The sequence below is a fragment of the Camponotus floridanus genome, unplaced genomic scaffold (genome assembly GCF_003227725.1).
Source record: "Camponotus floridanus strain SB8 unplaced genomic scaffold, Cflo_v7.5 scaffold151, whole genome shotgun sequence".
Classification (NCBI taxonomy): Eukaryota; Metazoa; Arthropoda; class Insecta; order Hymenoptera; family Formicidae; genus Camponotus; species Camponotus floridanus.
In genome coordinates, this window is record NW_020229272.1 from 388083 (window position 1) to 408335 (window position 20253).

At 31.4% G+C, this 20253-nt stretch overlaps 1 protein-coding gene across 3 annotated transcripts; it reads left to right on the top strand.

The window, feature by feature from the left end:
- The first annotated feature begins 1417 nt into the window (after positions 1-1417).
- On the top strand, positions 1418-15806 carry LOC112637296 (cytochrome P450 4V2-like). Of its 3 annotated transcripts, none has more exons than XM_025406686.1 (12): positions 1418-1603; positions 1719-1825; positions 2622-2712; positions 3490-3678; positions 7530-7599; positions 7912-8038; positions 8282-8354; positions 8658-8740; positions 12038-12106; positions 13372-13549; positions 15261-15434; positions 15500-15806. In XM_025406686.1, exons 1-12 carry the CDS (start codon positions 1444-1446, stop codon positions 15679-15681), a joined length of 1503 nt encoding a protein of 500 aa, XP_025262471.1. In that variant the 5' UTR covers positions 1418-1443; the 3' UTR covers positions 15682-15806. The 3 variants fall into 3 exon arrangements, with proteins under 3 accessions (XP_025262471.1, XP_025262472.1, XP_025262473.1); XM_025406687.1 differs by having other exon boundaries at positions 15509-15806; XM_025406688.1 differs by having other exon boundaries at positions 7936-8038.
- The last annotated feature ends 4447 nt before the right edge of the window (positions 15807-20253 follow it).

Genomic DNA, 20253 nt, shown 5'->3' on the forward strand with positions numbered 1-20253 from the left:
ACTAGCTTAGCCTTATTATTAGCATATTAACATATATAACATATATAATAAATCGATCTCTATTCTAAGAGACAGGGGAAATCTATGAAAAACAGAAATAGCTGAATGCATAAATCTTTCTCTTTATTAATAGTAGAAAAAACCAAATATCTCTGAAACAAAATATTTATAAGCACATTCTTAGAGGAAAATTTTTTTCATGCGGTCCTAAAATTATATTTTAAGGCTCCGGAGTAGTCACTGCGGCCATCTTTAAATCATGACGTCATAAGCGAGAAAGGACACCCAGATTTATATTGCGACTGACATCTAAATAAAAACATGTTTGAATGAAATAAGACTACCAATCTCTTCAGCACACCTGTAAAAATGGACGGATACTAATCCTTTCCTTTCACAATATTTATAAATAGCCGTAAATTAAGTCCGAAATGAAGCCTTGAAAATGCGAAAAAACACGCGATTTGACAGCTGTCGAAAGGAGAGGAAAATATTACTTTCTAAAGTTTATTTCTTATACAGCTTAGTATCCGTCCATTTTTACAAGTTTCCTTAATACATTGCACATTACAACACTAGCACAAAGCAAATAATTATGAAATGGGACGCAACGTAAATTGGGCTGTCATTTCTCACTTACGAGGTCATTTTTCACGCCTTGTAGTTCACTTTTAACCTATGTCGCCACCGTCAACTCAGAGTTTCACGGTGAGTACTCCGGAGCCTTAAATTAGGATATTTAACACATCCTGAAATATCCTGCATATATAAATATACATATATACATTTAATCTTTATATATATATATATATATATATATATATATACATATATGTACATATCTAATCTTCATGTATGTAAACATACATATGTACAATACACATCTACAATGTTTATATAATATAATCCTAGAACCAGAGAGAGAGAGAGAGAGAAAGAGAGAAAGAAAGAGAAAGAACCAAAAGTAAGATTTATGTTGATTAATATTTTCATTCATACTTATCTTTTTTTAAAATGACTTGAATTTTATTGAAAGATTTGATTTTCTTTCTTCAAAGATAAAATAGATAAAATCTAACATTAAGTTAAAAGAATTTTAAAAAATAGCAGAGTGAAAATTATCATTTAAAATATAACATCAAAATTATTATCGTATAGAATCTTATAAAAAAATTGCATTTTAAATCACAACTTATCTAATTTTTTTTTAACTGAAAAATTCTTGAAATCTTTTATATGTGAGATTTGCTATTTCAACAAACTAATACGTTTACTTTCTAATCGGAAGGACGCATTATGTAAATTGTGTTTTTTTGAATTTGTTATAGTACGATTGGGTGGGGAAGACATAATAAAAGCAACCATAACAGAATGTAGTAACAGTAGAACCAAAGGTAACATTAATATGTAATCATATTACCATTTTACTGTTATTTTTCAGTAATGTTTTTTGTAATTGTGTCATTAATTTTACTGGCAAGTTATTTTATCTTAAATTACTGTCATCGACGATCTTCTATTAAAACGGAAAACATTTTGCCTGGTCCAAAAGCATTTCCTCTTATTGGAAGTGCTTATTATTTTCTTCGGCGGAGTTCTGATGGTAATATAATAAAAAGATACAAATATTTATCCGAAAATTAATTATAGTTAATATTAATTATAATCAAATATTCATAAATTACTTTATATGATAAACCATAAAATTTATTTTTTAGAATTTTTAAATGTTATAATAAAATTGATAAATAATTATCCATCCCCATTTAAATTTTTAATGGGGAACAAATTATTTATTGCAATACATGACGCAAAGCAAATTCAGGTAAAAAAATAGTGTCATATATTTCAAGAATAATGCAAATTTATATTTACTTTGAAAATATATGTGTATATATATTTCTTTTGTTGCGTTTTCGCTTTACACTCTTAAGAACAGAAATAACTTTATGCACAACACAATTATTAAATACAGAAATATATAATTTATGAATATGCGAGCGATCAATTCAAATTCAGATCTGAATACGGTATTATTTTTTAGTCACCATAACGACCGACCATTCTTTTGTTCAAACGACCGATCGATATCGAGTGTAATACCGGGTGACAAGATCTTGACGGCGAGATTGCAACAATATATATATATATATATATATATATATATATATATATATATATATATATATATTCCAAATAAATAATAATATTTCATATTTTTTCATATCTTATTAATAAATTAACAATAATTTATCACTAATCTAAGTGATTTTTTGAAGTATATGAATAACTCAAATATCAAATAATACATATCCGGAAAATAAAAATTTGAGAAATAAAGCTTTCTGCGTTTTGTACCATAAGTATATAAAAAGATAATTAAAACTTTAACTATGCGATCTGAAACTTTAAAAATTAAAGAATTCAATATAATTATACTAATTCCATTACTTGTATTTCAAATTTGTTAATAACTCGATATCAAATTTAGATAAATTTGTATCATTTGCCTATTGAAGTATTCATATGTGAACTATTCATATCTTAATTATCAAAATAATACAAACAAATATACATTGAAAATATTTAAAAAATATATAAAATTTTACATAACATTATAGGAAATTTTAGAAAACAATAAAATTGTAGAGAAAAATATACTATATAAATTTATTGAACCAGTATTCGGCAAAGGATTGCTCACAGCACCCGGTAAGATATTTTAGTATAATAAAATTTAAAGTAACTTCTAATTAGTTCTCCTATTCGTTGATTTTTTCCCCGATTTGCCCTGGTTTTTCAGGTGTCGGAAAACATTTAAGGGGATTTTTTTAAGTATTTCACAGATTTTGAGTGCTTTTTTCTAAGCATGGCTTAGAAGCATGGCTTCACAGGATATTGTGACGCTCTAGAACGTCAGTCGGAATAATTAACAACAGAAAAAATATTATAATAATCACATTTCTATTAATAATTCTCAACAATAATGACTATTAATAATATTAATGATTATTATAATAATTCAAAATGTAAAAGATATAAAAGATTCAAAACATAAAAGATTTATTTTATTTTACTTTATCAGCAGTTGCAATAATTATACATTATGAATAGTGAGCATTCGGATTTCAGTCAGAAAAGTCTAAAATATAAAATCTTTCAATCTTATTGTCATATTAGTAAAATTACAAATAACAGCTTTATCTTTCTCTCTCTCTTCCTCTCTATCTCTCCCCCCCTCTCTTTTCCTCTCACTTTCTCTCTTTCTAATATTTAAATCACATAATTAAATAACATAATTAAAAATAGTAGCTTTTATATTTCATTTACATTCCAGTCGTATAATATTTTTATTTACTATTCGATACCAATATGACAAATTTGAAATTATTAATAATTAAATTTCTAATAACATTTCCTCATACCATTTTTATTCATATATTTCATATTCTTTTTCTATATTGTAACTTCTTATAATACTTATTTCAGAATTAACATGGAATAAAAATCGAAAAATAATAGCACCGAATTTTAATACAATTGCATTAAAAAAGTTTTTTTATGTATTTGTGGAACAATCTTTGATACTGACAAATCAATTAGAAAAAATTGGACTAAGTAGGAAGAAAATCATCCTTCACAATCATATAGCTAAATATGCTCTGAGTACTGCCTGTGGTAAGTTTAAATATTTTTACTTATTTATAAAATTGTTGCATATCTGTTACCGTTAATATTAAAAAAAATTTACAAGAGAAAATAAAAGGCATTAATGATATATATGATAATTGTGTTATAGATCTTATAAATTAAATAATATTAAATAAAGTTAATATAAAGATAATATTAAATAAAGTTAATATTAAATGAAGTTAATATAAAGATAATTTTTACAAAATTATTAATTAATTCTTTCAATAAAATATCACTTATTTACAGTGTTATACTTAACTGCCTGTAATCAGTGACTATTTATTGTTTTTCAGTGATAATACACTGATTGAAACTATCAGTTATATTAAACTACAATTCATCTCTCCATCTAATCTCCACTTATACAAAATTAAAAATTTTATTTATATTTATTAAATACTTATAATATTAAAAATTTTATTTTATTTTATTTAAATTACATGCACACTGAACTTATTATTTTATAACGAGCGAATAATTTTTATTAAGTCGCCAAACATTTATTTATCCGATTTATAAAATCGATTTAATATTTAAAGCCTCTCTATTGTATCAGAAAATCGAAATAATATTTTTAATTTTATCTGTCGCTCTTTGCAAATTTTATATTCTTATATTATATATTGCATACTTTATATAATTCTTATGAAACTAAAACTTAAATACGAGAGAGATAGCGATCATAGCAGTAAACGAACAAACTAGCGATTTTACAGTGAATTTTACTTTAACTGACCATAATCAGTAAGATAATAAGATAAAATTACGAAAAATAAGCGTTTCTACTGAAGATCAGTAAAATACTCACTGAGTCTCAGTGAAATCTTATTTTACTGTTTAAATTGGTAATATTTTCACTGATTCACTTTTAAAGAATAGGACAAAAGTACAGATATTTCCTTGGTATGATGAGATCCAAGCTATCGTTTAAGATTTTGAATGGTTTAACTGTTACTTTGTGAGATCCGATAATCTATTATTTTTATAACTAGGCGATTCACATATAGATACACAATTCACTTCGTTGTTGCTATATATAGTTTCAAGATGCTACCGTGTCTATTGTTTTTTTGAGTTTTATATATTTTACTTTCTAAAACATTTTAATGATAAAATGTATTAAATGTGCTGTTAAATTTTTTAACATTAGATATAATGAATTCATATATACATATAAAAGATGTCCCTGCATTCTGGGCCAAAATTGATACAGCGGCTTTAAGCATGAAAACAAGTCGAAAATGTTAAACATATATTCGAATTCGAACGGTTCTGGAGTTATAAGATTATAAAGCGCTTCCTTAAGACAATATAAATTGAAATAAATGTTATTTAATGTTCTTTATTTTGTTTAAAGCTTTACAAAAAATGCTGAAAAATTCTTTCGTCGACTTCGATACACTTTCTAACAGAAATTAATAAATTGTTTCCAGCATTTTGGAAAATATTTAGAGTTCTACAAATAACATCCGCAACATTAAAAGTGTTTCGAAGTCGACGGAAGAATTTTTGAGCATCTTTTTAAAGCTTTAAACAAAATAAAGAACATTAAACAACTTTTATTTCAATTTATATTGTCTTAAGAAAGCTTTAGAAAATTTTATTATCTTATAACTCCAAAACCATTCGAATTCAGACATATGTTTATTAACATTTTCGACATGTTTTCATGTCCTAAAGCCGCCGTATCAATTTTGGCATTGAATTCAGGAACACTCTGTGTATAATAAAATTAATGAAACAAGTGCAATCTTATATAGATCTAATCGTAATTTTCAAGAGTATTTTATAACGAAACATTCATTTTCTGTTTAAAAATTTCGTATCATTTGTTTACCAAATATATAATACTATATATACAGGGTGTCCGTCGATTTTCGACCTTAATGAAATAAATAAGTAGATTGGCTCGAATTAACAAGAAATGACCGGTATTGCTTTGGGATTGTCTGAATAATTAACGAAATATTAAATAAAAAAGATCGGCCAATCTGCGTGAGTAAAAGCGCGCGGCAACGAGAGTCGTCCCACCGTAAACCGATACTACGAACGCGGCGAAGCGGTGGGCGGGTCGCTCTCCGAGACATGATGGTGGTTTGCGATATATCGCAATACCGCGCCGAAAAATGACCCGTCCCCCCTTTTCGTGGCGAGAAAATGATGCGCTATCATTTCCACACCACCTTGCGGTAGATAGCATGGTGCGCTTTTTTTATAGTGGTTTCCCCCATAGGCCTATTCCACTCTCAATTTAAAAATTATTCAAAATGCCATTTACTATACGCTGAATATATCGTAAATGTAAAAAATTAATGGACAGTACCTTTACAAAAATTGATTCGTGGTTGAAAATTCCTCGATAAAATGTATTGCACACGTTGATAATGTGATACGATGATAAAATTCTTCAAGAATCCTTTCTTCATCTCGTACACGAAGACGCACTGCTGGACCGGTTATCCCGATATTATGCACGACACTTAGTTTCACATAATTATTGCACAACACGTAAAATTGTACGGCCACTTGGTTTTCGTGCACGCCCGAGAAATGATTCCATGTAAATTGCGACCGCACGATAAGTATTTTCTCTCGCTAGTCCGTATGCCACAATCATATCCGTATATTCCTGCAGAGTACACTTCATTTTCACTGTTAATTTACTACGCAAACACAAGATTTTTATTAAAACATCTTAGCTCTCGCACGCTGTTACCAGACGCCAGCAGCACGCAATTACAGCTGAGCGGACATGCGAGCGTAATCATAGTGCGCAGGCGTCAAACTCACACGTACGCTTACACTCACATGTCCGCTCAGCTGTCAGCTGTAGTTGCGTGCTGCTGGCGTACGCAGTCTGGTAACAGCGTGCGAGAGCTAACACGTTTTAATAAAAATCTTGTGTTTGCGTAGTAAATTAACAGTGAAAATGAAGTGTACTCTGCAGGAATATACGGATATGATTGTGGCATACGGACTAGCGAGAGAAAATACTTATCGTGCGGTCGCAATTTACATGGAATCATTTCTCGGGCGTGCACGAAAACCAAGTGGCCGTACAATTTTACGTGTTGTGCAATAATTATGTGAAACTAAGTGTCGTGCATAATATCGGGATAACCGGTCCAGCAGTGCGTCTTCGTGTACGAGATGAAGAAAGGATTCTTGAAGAATTTTATCATCGTATCACATTATCAACGTGTGCAATACATTTTATCGAGGAATTTTCAACCACGAATCAATTTTTGTAAAGGTACTGTCCATTAATTTTTTACATTTACGATATATTCAGCGTATAGTAAATGGCATTTTGAATAATTTTTAAATTGAGAGTGGAATAGGCCTATGGGGGAAACCACTATAAAAAAAGCGCACCATGCTATCTACCGCAAGGTGGTGTGGAAATGATAGCGCATCATTTTCTCGCCACGAAAAGGGGGGACGGGTCATTTTTCGGCGCGGTATTGCGATATATCGCAAACCACCATCATGTCTCGGAGAGCGACCCGCCCACCGCTTCGCCGCGTTCGTAGTATCGGATTACGGTGGGACGACTCTCGTCGCCGCGCGCTTTTACTCACGCAGATTGGCCGATCTTTTTTATTTAATATTTCGTTAATTATTGCGACAATCCCAAAGCAATACCGGTCATTTCTTGTTAATTCGAGCCAATCTATTTATTTATTTCATTAAGGTCGAAAATCGACGGACACCCTGTATATATATATATATATATAAATATATATATATATAATACTATATATATATATATATATATATATAAATTAATAATTAATATCTTAACTAATTACTTTATTTTTCATGACATTATAAAGGCACAATGACGGATATCAAAATGGAATTTCTATCCAATGAAATCAATCAATGTCTCGAAGTAATTGCGAGGTAAAATAATTTTAACTCTCAATTTCTTATGTTAATGTATATAAAAATCAAAATGATAAGTTTATTTAAAAATATTTTATGCATTTTTTAAGAGATTGCACTTTCAAAAGAATTTGTTTAAATGTACAAGTAGCAATTATATTTCAAATTAAATCTTTATTATGAATAATATTTTTGATGTATAACTAAGAGAATAATATTAGTTTCTTAATTTATTCGTATAGAACTTAATAACTATAATTAGTTAATTATGTTATTATATCATGCAAGTGCTTATATAATATAAAATATTTTAAGAGAAAAATTTTTTAGCTTGAAAAAGACTTTTAAATCCAGATTTCGAAATCCATTCTTATATTTTGATTTGATATTCAATCTCACTGCTGTGGGACGAGAACAGCGAAAGGCTATAAACTTCTTACATTCTTTTATAAATAAAGTAAGTGGGAATATTAATAAATAATTTAACTTATAACATTATATATTATATATGTATATATATTTATATATATATATATATATATATATGTATATGTATATGTATATATATATATATGTATATGTATATATATGTATATGTATATGTATATGTATATGTATATATATATATATATACATATATATACATATACATATACATATATTTATATGTATATTTATTACATAGTTTATTATTACACAGATAATACAACAGCACACGTATGCATTAAATGAAGAGGATACCAACTGCACAGAATACCAACAGAATACAACTCGTAAGTTTTTATCCATGTTTTATTTGTATGTTTTTTATTGTTCTATGATTCAAGCATCTTAAGTTGTGAAAATAACTTTTTTTCATAAACTTACAATATTATTAAAATGTTTGTTTCAATTGTTAAAACACTATTAAAATTCCTAATTTTGATCATTACTAAAGATATTTTTCTTTTTCTAAATTTATTTTCAATATTAATTTCCAAAGTGACATATTTAATTTTGCTATTATAAGATTTAGACACTACTTAACATATACACACACGCTCAAAATTTTACATTTTATTTTCTATACGATATAGATAAAACACTTCTACAGATTTTATTATCTCATAAGTACCCGCAAGAGATGATACATGATAATCTAATTACAATGATATTAGCGGTATGTAAATTAATTCTATATAATTTCTACGTTAATTATATTTGTTTATAAATAAAACATAATTTATTAATAATAAAAATAATTTATTATATTAAATATAAAAAGGCGAGGAAGAATAAGACTAAGAAGAATCAAGCCTAACAAAATAAACGTAATTATTTTGTATTGAAATTCTTTTTAATAATAATGTTTCGGTTATTTGTGAATTATCTTCAGCATACAAAAATAAACAATATATTGTTACAATATAATTAATATTATTTGACTTTGACACTCCAACTAATTTTATCATATGGCTTATCAGCAATTCCAAGGCATTTTTGTGATATTTTTAGTGAACATTAAAAAATGTTATTCTATAGAATAAAAAAATTCTACCTAACTATCGTCATTACTGTTCTCAGCATTATAAATAATTTCATTATAATCGACTGAAAAATAAATATCATAAATAATTTTATTATAAAATGTTTGGCGCCGTAACGACGCGTATGCCGTGCAAAAAAATAATATAAATAAAAAACATAAAGAATCGGCCACAGTGTTGATAACATGAATCGCCTTATATCTTTTTTAATATACATATATACAGGGTGTCCGTAAATTTTCGACCTTAATGAAATAAATAAGTAGATTGGCTCGAATTAACAAGAAATGACCGGTATTGCTTTGGGATTGTCGCAATAATTAACGAAATATTAAATAAAAAAGATCGGCCAATCTGCGTGAGTAAAAGCGCGCGGCGACGAGAGTCGTCCCACCGTAATCCGATACTACGAACGCGGCGAAGCGGTGGGCGGGTCGCTCTCCGAGACATGATGGTGGTTTGCGATATATCGCAATACCGCGCCGAAAAATGACCCGTCCCCCCTTTTCGTGGCGAGAAAATGATGCGCTATCATTTCCACACCACCTTGCGGTAGATAGCACGGTGCGCTTTTTTTATAGTGGTTTCCCCCATAGGCCTATTCCACTCTCAATTTAAAAATTATTCAAAATGCCATTTACTATACGCTGAATATATCGTAAATGTAAAAAATTAATGGACAGTACCTTTACAAAAATTCGTGGTTGAAAATTCCTCGATAAAATGTATTGCACACGTTGATAATGTGATACGATGATAAAATTCTTCAAGAATCCTTTCTTCATCTCGTACACGAAGACGCACTGCTGGACCGGTTATCCCGATATTATGCACGACACTCAGTTTCACATAATTATTGCACAACACGTAAAATTGTACGGCCACTTGGTTTTCGTGCACGCACGAGAAATGATTCCATGTAAATTGCGGCCGCACGATAAGTATTTTCTCCCGCTAGTCCGTATGCCACAATCATATCCGTATATTCCTGCAGAGTACACTTCATTTTCACTGTTAATTTACTACGCAAACACAAGATTTTTATTAAAACGTCTTAGCTCTCGCACGCTGTTACCAGACTGCGTACGCCAGCAGCACGCAACTACAGCTGACAGCTGAGCGGACATGTGAGTGTAAGCGTACGTGTGAGTTCGACGCCTGCGCACTATGATTACACTCGCATGTCCGCTCAGCTGTAGTTGCGTGCTGCTGGCGTACGCAGTCTGGCAACAACGTGCGAGAGCTAAGACGCTTAGTAAAAATCTTATGTTCGCGCAGTTAATTACCAGTGAAAATGAAGTGTACTCTGCAGGAATATACGGATATGATTGTGGCATACGGACTAGCGGGAGAAAATACTTATCGTGCGGCCGCAATTTACATGGAATCATTTCTCGGGCATGCACGAAAACCAAGTGGCCGTACAATTTTACGTGTTGTGCAATAATTATGTGAAACTGAGTGTCGTGCATAATATCGGGATAACCGGTCCAGCAGTGCGTCTTCGTGTACGAGATGAAGAAAGGATTCTTGAAGAATTTTATCATCGTATCACATTATCAACGTGTGCAATACATTTTATCGAGGAATTTTCAACCACGAATTTTTGTAAAGGTACTGTCCATTAATTTTTTACATTTACGATATATTCAGCGTATAGTAAATGGCATTTTGAATAATTTTTAAATTGAGAGTGGAATAGGCCTATGGGGGAAACCACTATAAAAAAAGCGCACCATGCTATCTACCGCAAGGTGGTGTGGAAATGATAGCGCATCATTTTCTCGCCACGAAAAGGGGGGACGGGTCATTTTTCGGCGCGGTATTGCGATATATCGCAAACCACCATCATGTCTCGGAGAGCGACCCGCCCACCGCTTCGCCGCGTTCGTAGTATCGGATTACGGTGGGACGACTCTCGTCGCCGCGCGCTTTTACTCACGCAGATTGGCCGATCTTTTTTATTTAATATTTCGTTAATTATTGCGACAATCCCAAAGCAATACCGGTCATTTCTTGTTAATTCGAGCCAATCTACTTATTTATTTCATTAAGGTCGAAAATTTACGGACACCATGTATATTCTATACCATATGTATATATGTTCTACGTGTCTTTTTTCGAACATTTTAGAGATATAATATGAAGAATATAATTTTATTTTATACATACGAACAAATTGCATTCCTTTAAATACTTAAATTAAATATTTCATAAAAATCTTCTCTTTAACTAATCAAATAAAAATATGATGTGTAGAATTTCAGATATAGATTGTGTTGTATTAATCAGCAATCGGACAGATTACTAAAAATACGTAATCAATAGCATAATAATAATAATAATAATAATAAAAGTAATTTGCAATTCTGTCGAATTACATACATTAATGAATCACGAGTTTTAATAGGATTACGAGATTGAAGTTATTCGGATGTTTTTTTAAATAAGAGATTAAATATATAAATGTTATTTACGAAACGTCAGAAAAATAGTTACACAGTTTCAATAGACACACAGATATCAGATGTCTTCGTCATACATATGTAACGATTATTGAAAATTTGTCGAAATTAATTTAAATTGAAAATTCAAATGTTTTATTCAAATGTTATATTTATTTTTCCTTCCTCTTCATATGCAATTTAGTGGTTTATCTTGGTTTGTTTACATCTAATTCTTTGTCAACATGTTATTTACCTCTATATGCTGAAGATGGCTCAAAGAAAGAATCGAAACTATTATTAAACCAAAATTATTATTAAAGAAAATTTTTACACGTACAATATAAATGCATTTATTTACTGTGCTCGAATCTTATTAGCGTTTTTTCTTGCTGATTTTTTATACTTTTCTATTCAATATATTAAAGCCTTTTTTATTTTAACTTGTTTGTTATATTAATCAACAAATGAAATTTTTATCTTTAGGGTTTCGACACAACAGCTGTTACGATAGATTTTGCAATCTTTATGTTAGCAAATTTTCCATCAATACAAGTACGTATTTATTAAATTTATTCACAACAATTTACTCATAATAAAACGAAATGTGCAAATGATAATCCGATAAGCAGCCCGGCAAGTAAACAGAAATTGATAATATAATTGTAATCTGTACGCGCAACCTCGAAGTTCATGAACATGCATTGTTACATACAGGAGAGAAGTAGTAGTCAAATTTTATACTTTGATTCATGTCAGTAAGCCGTTTCGAAGTTATTGAAGTTATAAAGTTTTTCCTGATAAGTCGACGACTGCTATCGTATTATTTTCCGCGAATAAAGATAGAAGTGATAAATGATGGTGGATCTACTTTTAATTATAATATATATAACTATAACTGACCGATGTGTATGATATTTTGAGTCATTTTTTATTATAGACATTCGTGCAAATAAAAATCATCTTACCTACCAAAAGCTCAATAACTTCGAAACGGCTTACTTAAAAGTGGTAAAATTAGTGCTTTTAAACAGTCACAGAAGTATTGTCAATTTTTCGTTGCTGAAAGGGCGATCAGTAGATGAAAATCAAATGCTTACTTCTCTTTTCCATGTAACAATACATGCTTATGATTTCGAGGTCTCACATATAGATCAAATAATTAACTTTTCTTTATTATCGAACTACTCTTGTATGATTCTCTATGGCAAATGTATTTTTAAACAATAATCAAGAAAACTCTTTTTTAATAAATTCAATTATTTTCACTCAAATCATAACTTATTCAAAATTTTTTTTAATATATTATTATATATGCATTATGAAGTAATTTCTACTACTGAGGTTAGTAGAATCATATATATTATTGCAAATATTTATCATGAATAAATATGTAGCTGAAGCGTTGTTCAAATTGTAACTTAAATTTAGTTTGTAACATAAACATAACATAAATATCATAAATATTTTTTTTTCAAAATAACTAAACTTATAACAAGCGAGCAAACAAAAAAGTATATGTCATGTACGAAACTTATTACAAATTCGTTTAAATAAGAATTTTGTGTCTAATGTTTTAATTAAATTGAGTACTTTAACGAAGATATACAATATGTACATTGATCTTTATCATTATTATAATATCAGAATACGAATCCGTAAATGTAATTAATAAAATTACTTTAAAATTAATTTAAATTTTAAATTGTCTCTTATAATTTATACATATTGCATGTATTTATAATTTATATAATTTATACATATTGCATATATTTATATTTATATAATTAAATGTATATGTTATTAATTTTATATATTAGGAAAAAGTATATCAAGAATTATGGCAAATTTACGAGACGAAAACTCCAAAATCTGCCCCAATTAAATACGAAGATTTACAACATATGGATTACTTAGATTGTGTCATTAAAGAAACTATGAGATTATTTCCTGCTGTTCCTTTAATTGGGCGATATCTAACAAAGGATGTAAAAATAGGTTTGTTTTTAAATATAATTATCTTCTTATTTTATGTGTGTATGTGTGTGTGTTGTTATGATACACAATTATTATTATATATAGCTTAAATGAAAAAAAATAATTTTTAAAGGATAACTACGAATATATATATATTTGTAATAACATATATATGTATAAAGTGTCCCAGGCCACCCATACACCTCTTTTGAAATGAAAATAAATGGTTTTTATCAAAAATCGCGGACAATTTTTAAGTAAATCGGATACATTCTATCAAATGGTGATATTTTCAACTTTTCATTCCAACTGAAAATACGCCATCGGGAATGGAAGAAAGATGAATTTTTTTAGGGGAACATGGTACTTTTTATTATAGATTCGAATTGTACATGAAAAATAAGAAAATTTTTGTATCAAATGTTTTTTCTGAAAGTACCTCTGTCAATCTTAAAATTGACATTGAAAGTAAATGTAATGAAATAATGAACTTCAAATTTCAAATGTTCCTGTGGTGCTACTAATGACAAGGATGTGTGTGTGCTTGAATGTATGGTATTATAAACGTTCATAGAAGAATCAATTGGTGTAAAGAAAAAATAGTTGTTTTTAAAAAAAATATATATATAATTTGCAAATATGTAATTTAACAATTTTATATTTTTTCTTAAAAACAACTGTATGTTTTCTTTACACCAATTGATTTCTCTCATTATTTTGTACATAAAAGCATTAAGGTAAGATAATCGAAAAATGAATATTTTATTAGATATTTTATGATTTATGTAAAATTAAGAAATGATTTCAATCCTCATAACTCAAAAAGTACTCAATGAAGAAATACTTTATTATAGTGTTTTGGAAAGCTCTCGAAGTAAGCTATAAGAATAGGTAATAAAAAATGGGGGTTCCGTTTAAAAAAATTGAGATAATCTTAAAATCTCTGAAGCGCCTCTACCTACAAAAAATTATTAGTACCATATTACGGCTCTCTTGGTACCGTACAACTTTTAGAAGTACAAAATTTTTGTATCTCTAAAAATAACGGAGATATTTCAGGTGGACAAAGTTATTGGTCCACCCTATATATATATATATATATATATATATATATATATATATATATAAATATATATATATATATATATATATATATATATATATATATATAGGGTGGACCAATAACTGTTGGTACAATATTATTGGTCTACTATTATAGTAATATATATATATATATATATATATATATATATATATATATATATATATATATATAGGGTGGACCAATAACTGTTGGTACAATAAATGTTGAAAATGTTCACCATTTTCCTGAATACAAGCAGTAACACGTCGACGCATCGATGTTATGTTTAAAACAACATTAATATCTTTTAGAAAATTAAAAATTATTAAATTATTAAAAATGAAAATTATTAAAAATTATACCTTTTAGAATAACAAAAATATTAAAGATTACATTTAACAAAATTCTTTATAAAAAAGAACTTGAAAAATCATTTTAATGTTTAATAAAAAATATTATTTGTTCAATGGCAATTTTGTATATCAAATATATATCTGTCTGTGAAATGAAAAAAACATAAGACGATTTAAATTGTATTCTTATTGCTTTATTTATATATAAGCTATTTATTATTTTTCTAACAATTTATAATTTTTAATATTTTCTAACGTTATTATAACAGTATTATATATAAGCATATATGTTTAGGAGAGTTTATTTTGCCAAAGGGCACTGAGGTTTTTTTGGCAATATTGACTCTACACCGAAATGAAAAGTATTGGCCCAATCCGTTGATATTTGATCCAGACAGATTCCTTCCTGAGAAAGGAACATCTAATAAATATTACATGCCGTTTAGTTCTGGACGCAGAAATTGTATAGGTAAGCATAAATAAATCACATAGAACACATATCACAAAGAAATATACTTAAATATAACTATCAAGCTTTTGCAGGTATGAAATATGCAATGATTTCAATGAAAGTTATCTTAGCAATTTTGATAAGAACATTTGTATTCAAAGTAGAGAACATTACTCAGATAGATGCAATAAAATTAGATATGGATATAACACTACACAATATTGAACCTATGGAAGTCATTATAAAAAGACGAGAATTACATTAAAATAATGTAAGAATATGTTAATAAACATGGTTTCGAGATATTCGAGTGTGAAAGTTAAAATGGGACACCTTGTATATATATGCACAATTATATTATTATATACAACTTAATATGTTTCAATAGAAAAACAATCATAATAGTGTGTGTGTGTGTGTGTGTGTGTGTGTGCGTGTGCGTGTGCGTGTGCGTGTGCGTGTGCGTGTGCGTGTGCGTGTGCGTGTGCGTGTGCGTGTGCGTGTGCGTGTGCGTGTGCGTGTGCGTGTGCGTGTGCGTGTGCGTGTGCGTGTGCGTGTGCGTGTGCGTGTGCGTGTGCGTGTGCGTGTGCGTGTGCGTGTGTGTGTGTGTGTGTGTGTGTGTGTGTGTGTGTGTGTGTGTGTGTGTGTAAAGACACGATATTTCTGTTATGTAATGATAGTTTGTTAATTAATAAAATAGATAATAAAAAATGTTTTTTCTTTTAGAAAATTATTTTGAGTGCTTTAAATGTTTAGTTTGAAAGTTGTAATTTAAGTAGAACTTAATAATTATACGACAAGAATAATTTTTATTCTTTATTATTGTTCGTTCTTTCTTAAAGGATTTTGCCCAATTATTTATTTCAATTCTCTTTAATTTTTTTCTAAAGTATTTAAAAGTTGGACTATTAATAATTATTAATAATTATTTATCAGTTATAAAAATTTTGAAGCTGTGATTCAATTTCTCTTTACAAATTCTTTAAAAAATCTGTTATTTATGAAAAAATGAAGCATGTAATATATTTTTAATAAATTTGTTATATATATTTGTTATATATAATTCTTTGTTATGTACAGTTCATTGTTAGAAAATAATTACCTGTAAATATATTACCATAAAAAAGATATATTATAATTATATTAATTATTATAATTATATTATAATATCGATTTTTGTTTTAAATAACTTTATAAATCAAATGTATTGTATGTTTATTGAAAAACATCTAATTTTTTTTGTATAATGTGTTGTTTCTGCATATATATAGTATAACATTACAAACATTACAAATTAAAACATTACAAACGAGGAAAACATAATCTAAAGGTAAGCTACAATTTATGCATAATATGATTGAAATTAAATGTAAATGTCAACAATAACGTCATAAGTATATATAAAAGAATATAATCTACAATTGTCACATGCGATAGTTAAATAATATTTAGTAAATATTTATTAAAATGAATGTGTGTACAAAGAATCTATGTTTTGTTGTGTCGTAATAATTTGTTAATGAATAAAATAAATAACAAAAAATTTTTTTAGAAAATTATTATTAGTTTTTAGTCTTAATAATTATACGACAAGAATAACTTTCATTCTTCTATTATTCATTTGTTTCTTCTTTAAACAATTTTGCTCAATTGTTTATTGAAATTCTCTTAACCTTAATTTTTCTAACGCACAGATAATTTAAAAATTGAACTATTAATAATTATTAATAACGATTTAATCAGTTATAAAAATGTTTAAGCTGTGATTCAATTTTTTTGCAAAACTTAATATCATTGATAATAATCCCATATTGCATAGAAAGGTGAAAGTTGTAGAAATATTGCAGAATAATTTCATTGAAATATTGCATTTCAAATATTGTATTTCAAATTGGTTATGAAACCTTTTGCATCATTGCTGTAAATTTACGACACTTAAGTTGTCCGCTTTTTATAATATTGTAACAAAACATTCTAGCAACTTTGCAATATACTTAATATATTTAAAAGAATTTTATAATATTGCATGGAATATTTTTGTTTCTGATAGATGAATATCTTGGAAACTTAGAAAATGATATAAAATTTAGTCAATTAGACATTTTTAATGCCTTTCAAATTAGATCTCTATAAGACGTTTATTTAAAGATCTATTAAATAAAATGTTTACAAAATATCTATTAGTGTTTTTATTAAATGTTTCTTATTAAATTGTTTTGATCAGTTATTTTGATAATTTATAGAACTATCTTTGTTTTATATACATTCGACAATAGAAGTTCTTCTTTTTTATTATTGTTTATTTTTGTTGTTCGCTGAATTGTATATTTAAATTCTTTTAAAAAAAATTTTTTTAAGAAAAAATTAAACATCAAATATATTTTTAATAAACGATATTCTTTGTTATATACAATTCTATGTTATGTACAATTCTATTAAAATAATAATTACTTGTAAATATAACGCAGTAAAAATATATTGCAAATATGCTGCAATTAAAAAGATATTTTATAATTCTATTATACTTTATTATATTTTTATTTTCTGTTTTAAATAACTAAATCGAATATACTTAAAATTAGTATATTAAATCGCTTTCGTCTTAATATTATCCTAAAAAAATTACCTTCTCAAAAAAAGGTAAAAAAAGAAGTCGAGTCATCTCAATAGTAAAACATTATTGTATAAAACTATTTTACAAAAAATTATTTTAATAAAAAATTGCTGTATTAAAAAAAATTGTGTAAAATGGTTGTCAAAATTATCGACAAAAGTTAATGATATATTTAAATAGAAAATTACGTCGAGAATAAAAGAGTGCGATTTTATTTTATGTTTATCAACAGTGTGTGTGTGTGCGTGTGTGCGTTCGTGTGTGCATGTGCGTGCGTGCGTGCGTGCGTGCGTGTGTGTGTGTGTGTGTGTGTGTGTGTGTGTGTGTGTGTGTGTGTGTGTGTGTGTGTGTGTGTGTGTGTGTGAGTGTGTGTTAGATGTGATTGAATGCTGATAAATAATTAGATGAAGAAAAATTATGTTTATATTTTCGTCGAAAGTTATTACATCTTTGTCGTAAAAGTCAGAATCCCGATTTCTTCGACCGATGAACAGTTGATTCATGTAACTCGTAATTTAAAAAATTTTAATTATTAAAAAATTCGACGCTGTTGAATAATATACAAATAAATTTGGCAGCGTCGAGTTTTTTAATAATTAAAATTTTTTAAATTACTAGCTACATCAACTGTTCATCGTTGAAGAAATCGGGATTCTGACTTTTACGACAAAGATGCAATAACTTTCGACGAAACTATAAACATAATTTTTCTTCATCTAATTATTTATCAGCATTAAATCCATCTAACACACACACACACACACACACACACACACACACACACACACAGGCAGACAACAAGCAGACAGACAGACAGACAGACAGACAGACAGACAGACAGACAGACATGCACGCACGCACGCACGCACGCACGCACGCACGCACGCCACCCCCCCCCCCCCCCACGCACGCACGCCCACGCACCGCACGCCCCACGCACCCGCCCACCCCCGCACGCCCACCCCGCACCGCACGCACGCACGCACCGCACGCACGCAACGCACCGCACCCGCCACGGCCACGCACGCCCACGCACGCACGCCCACGCACGCACGCCACGCACGCACGCAACGCCACGCCACGCCACGCACGCCGCACGCACGCACGCACGCACGCACGCACGCACGCACGCACCAACGCACGCACGCACGGCACGCACGCACGCACGCACGCACGCACGCACGCACGCACGCGCCAGCACGCCGCACGCACCACGCACGCACGCACGCACGCACCGCACGCACGCACGCACGCACGCACGCACGCACGCACGCACGCACCGCACGCACGCACGCACCGCACGCACGCACGCACGCACGCCCACGCACGCACGCACGCACGCACGCACGCACGCACGCACGCACGCACGCACGCACGCACCCGCCGCACGCACGCACGCACGCACGCACGCACGCCGCACGCACGCACGCACGCACGCACGCACGCACGCACGCACGCACGCACGCACGCACCACGCACGCACGCACGCACGCACGCACGCACGCACGCACGCACGCACGCACCGCACGCACGCACGCACGCCGCACCACGCACGCACGCACGCACGCACGCACGCACGCACGCACGCACGCACCCGCACGCCACGCACGCACGCACGCACGCACGCACGCACGCACGCACGCACGCACGCACGCACGCACGCACGCCACGCACGCACGCACGCACGCACCGCACGCACGCACGCACGCACGCACGCACGCACGCACGCACGCACGCACGCACGCACCACGCACGCACGCACCCACGCCCACGCACGCACGCACGCACGCACGCACGCACGCAACGCACGCACGCACGCACGCACGCACGCACGCACGCACGCCACGCACGCACGCACGCAACGCACGCACGCACGCACGCACGCACGCCCACCGCACGCAACGCACGCACGCACGCACGCCACGCACGCCCCACCACGCACGCACGCACGCACGCCACCGCACGCACGCACGCACGCCACGCACGCACGCCAAACGCACGCACGCACGCACGCACGCAGCCGCAACGCACGCACGCACGCACGCACGCACGCACGCACGCACGCACGCACGCACGCACGCACGCACGCACGCACGCACGCACGCACGCACGCACGCACGCACGCACGCACGCACGCACGCACGCACGCACGCACGCACGCACGCACGCAGACGCACGCACGCACGCACGCACGCACGCACGCACGCACGCACGCACGCACGC

Excerpts from the sequence above, each read along its gene's own strand:
- LOC112637296 (XM_025406686.1), top strand. The coding sequence starts at position 1,444 with ATGTTTTTTGTAATTGTGTCATTAATTTTACTGGCAAGTTATTTTATC. Across the intron at positions 1,826-2,621 it reads ATGACGCAAAGCAAATTCAG|GAAATTTTAGAAAACAATAA; the intron begins GTAAAAAAATAG and ends ATAACATTATAG. Across the intron at positions 7,600-7,911 it reads TGTCTCGAAGTAATTGCGAG|CTTGAAAAAGACTTTTAAAT; the intron begins GTAAAATAATTT and ends AAAATTTTTTAG.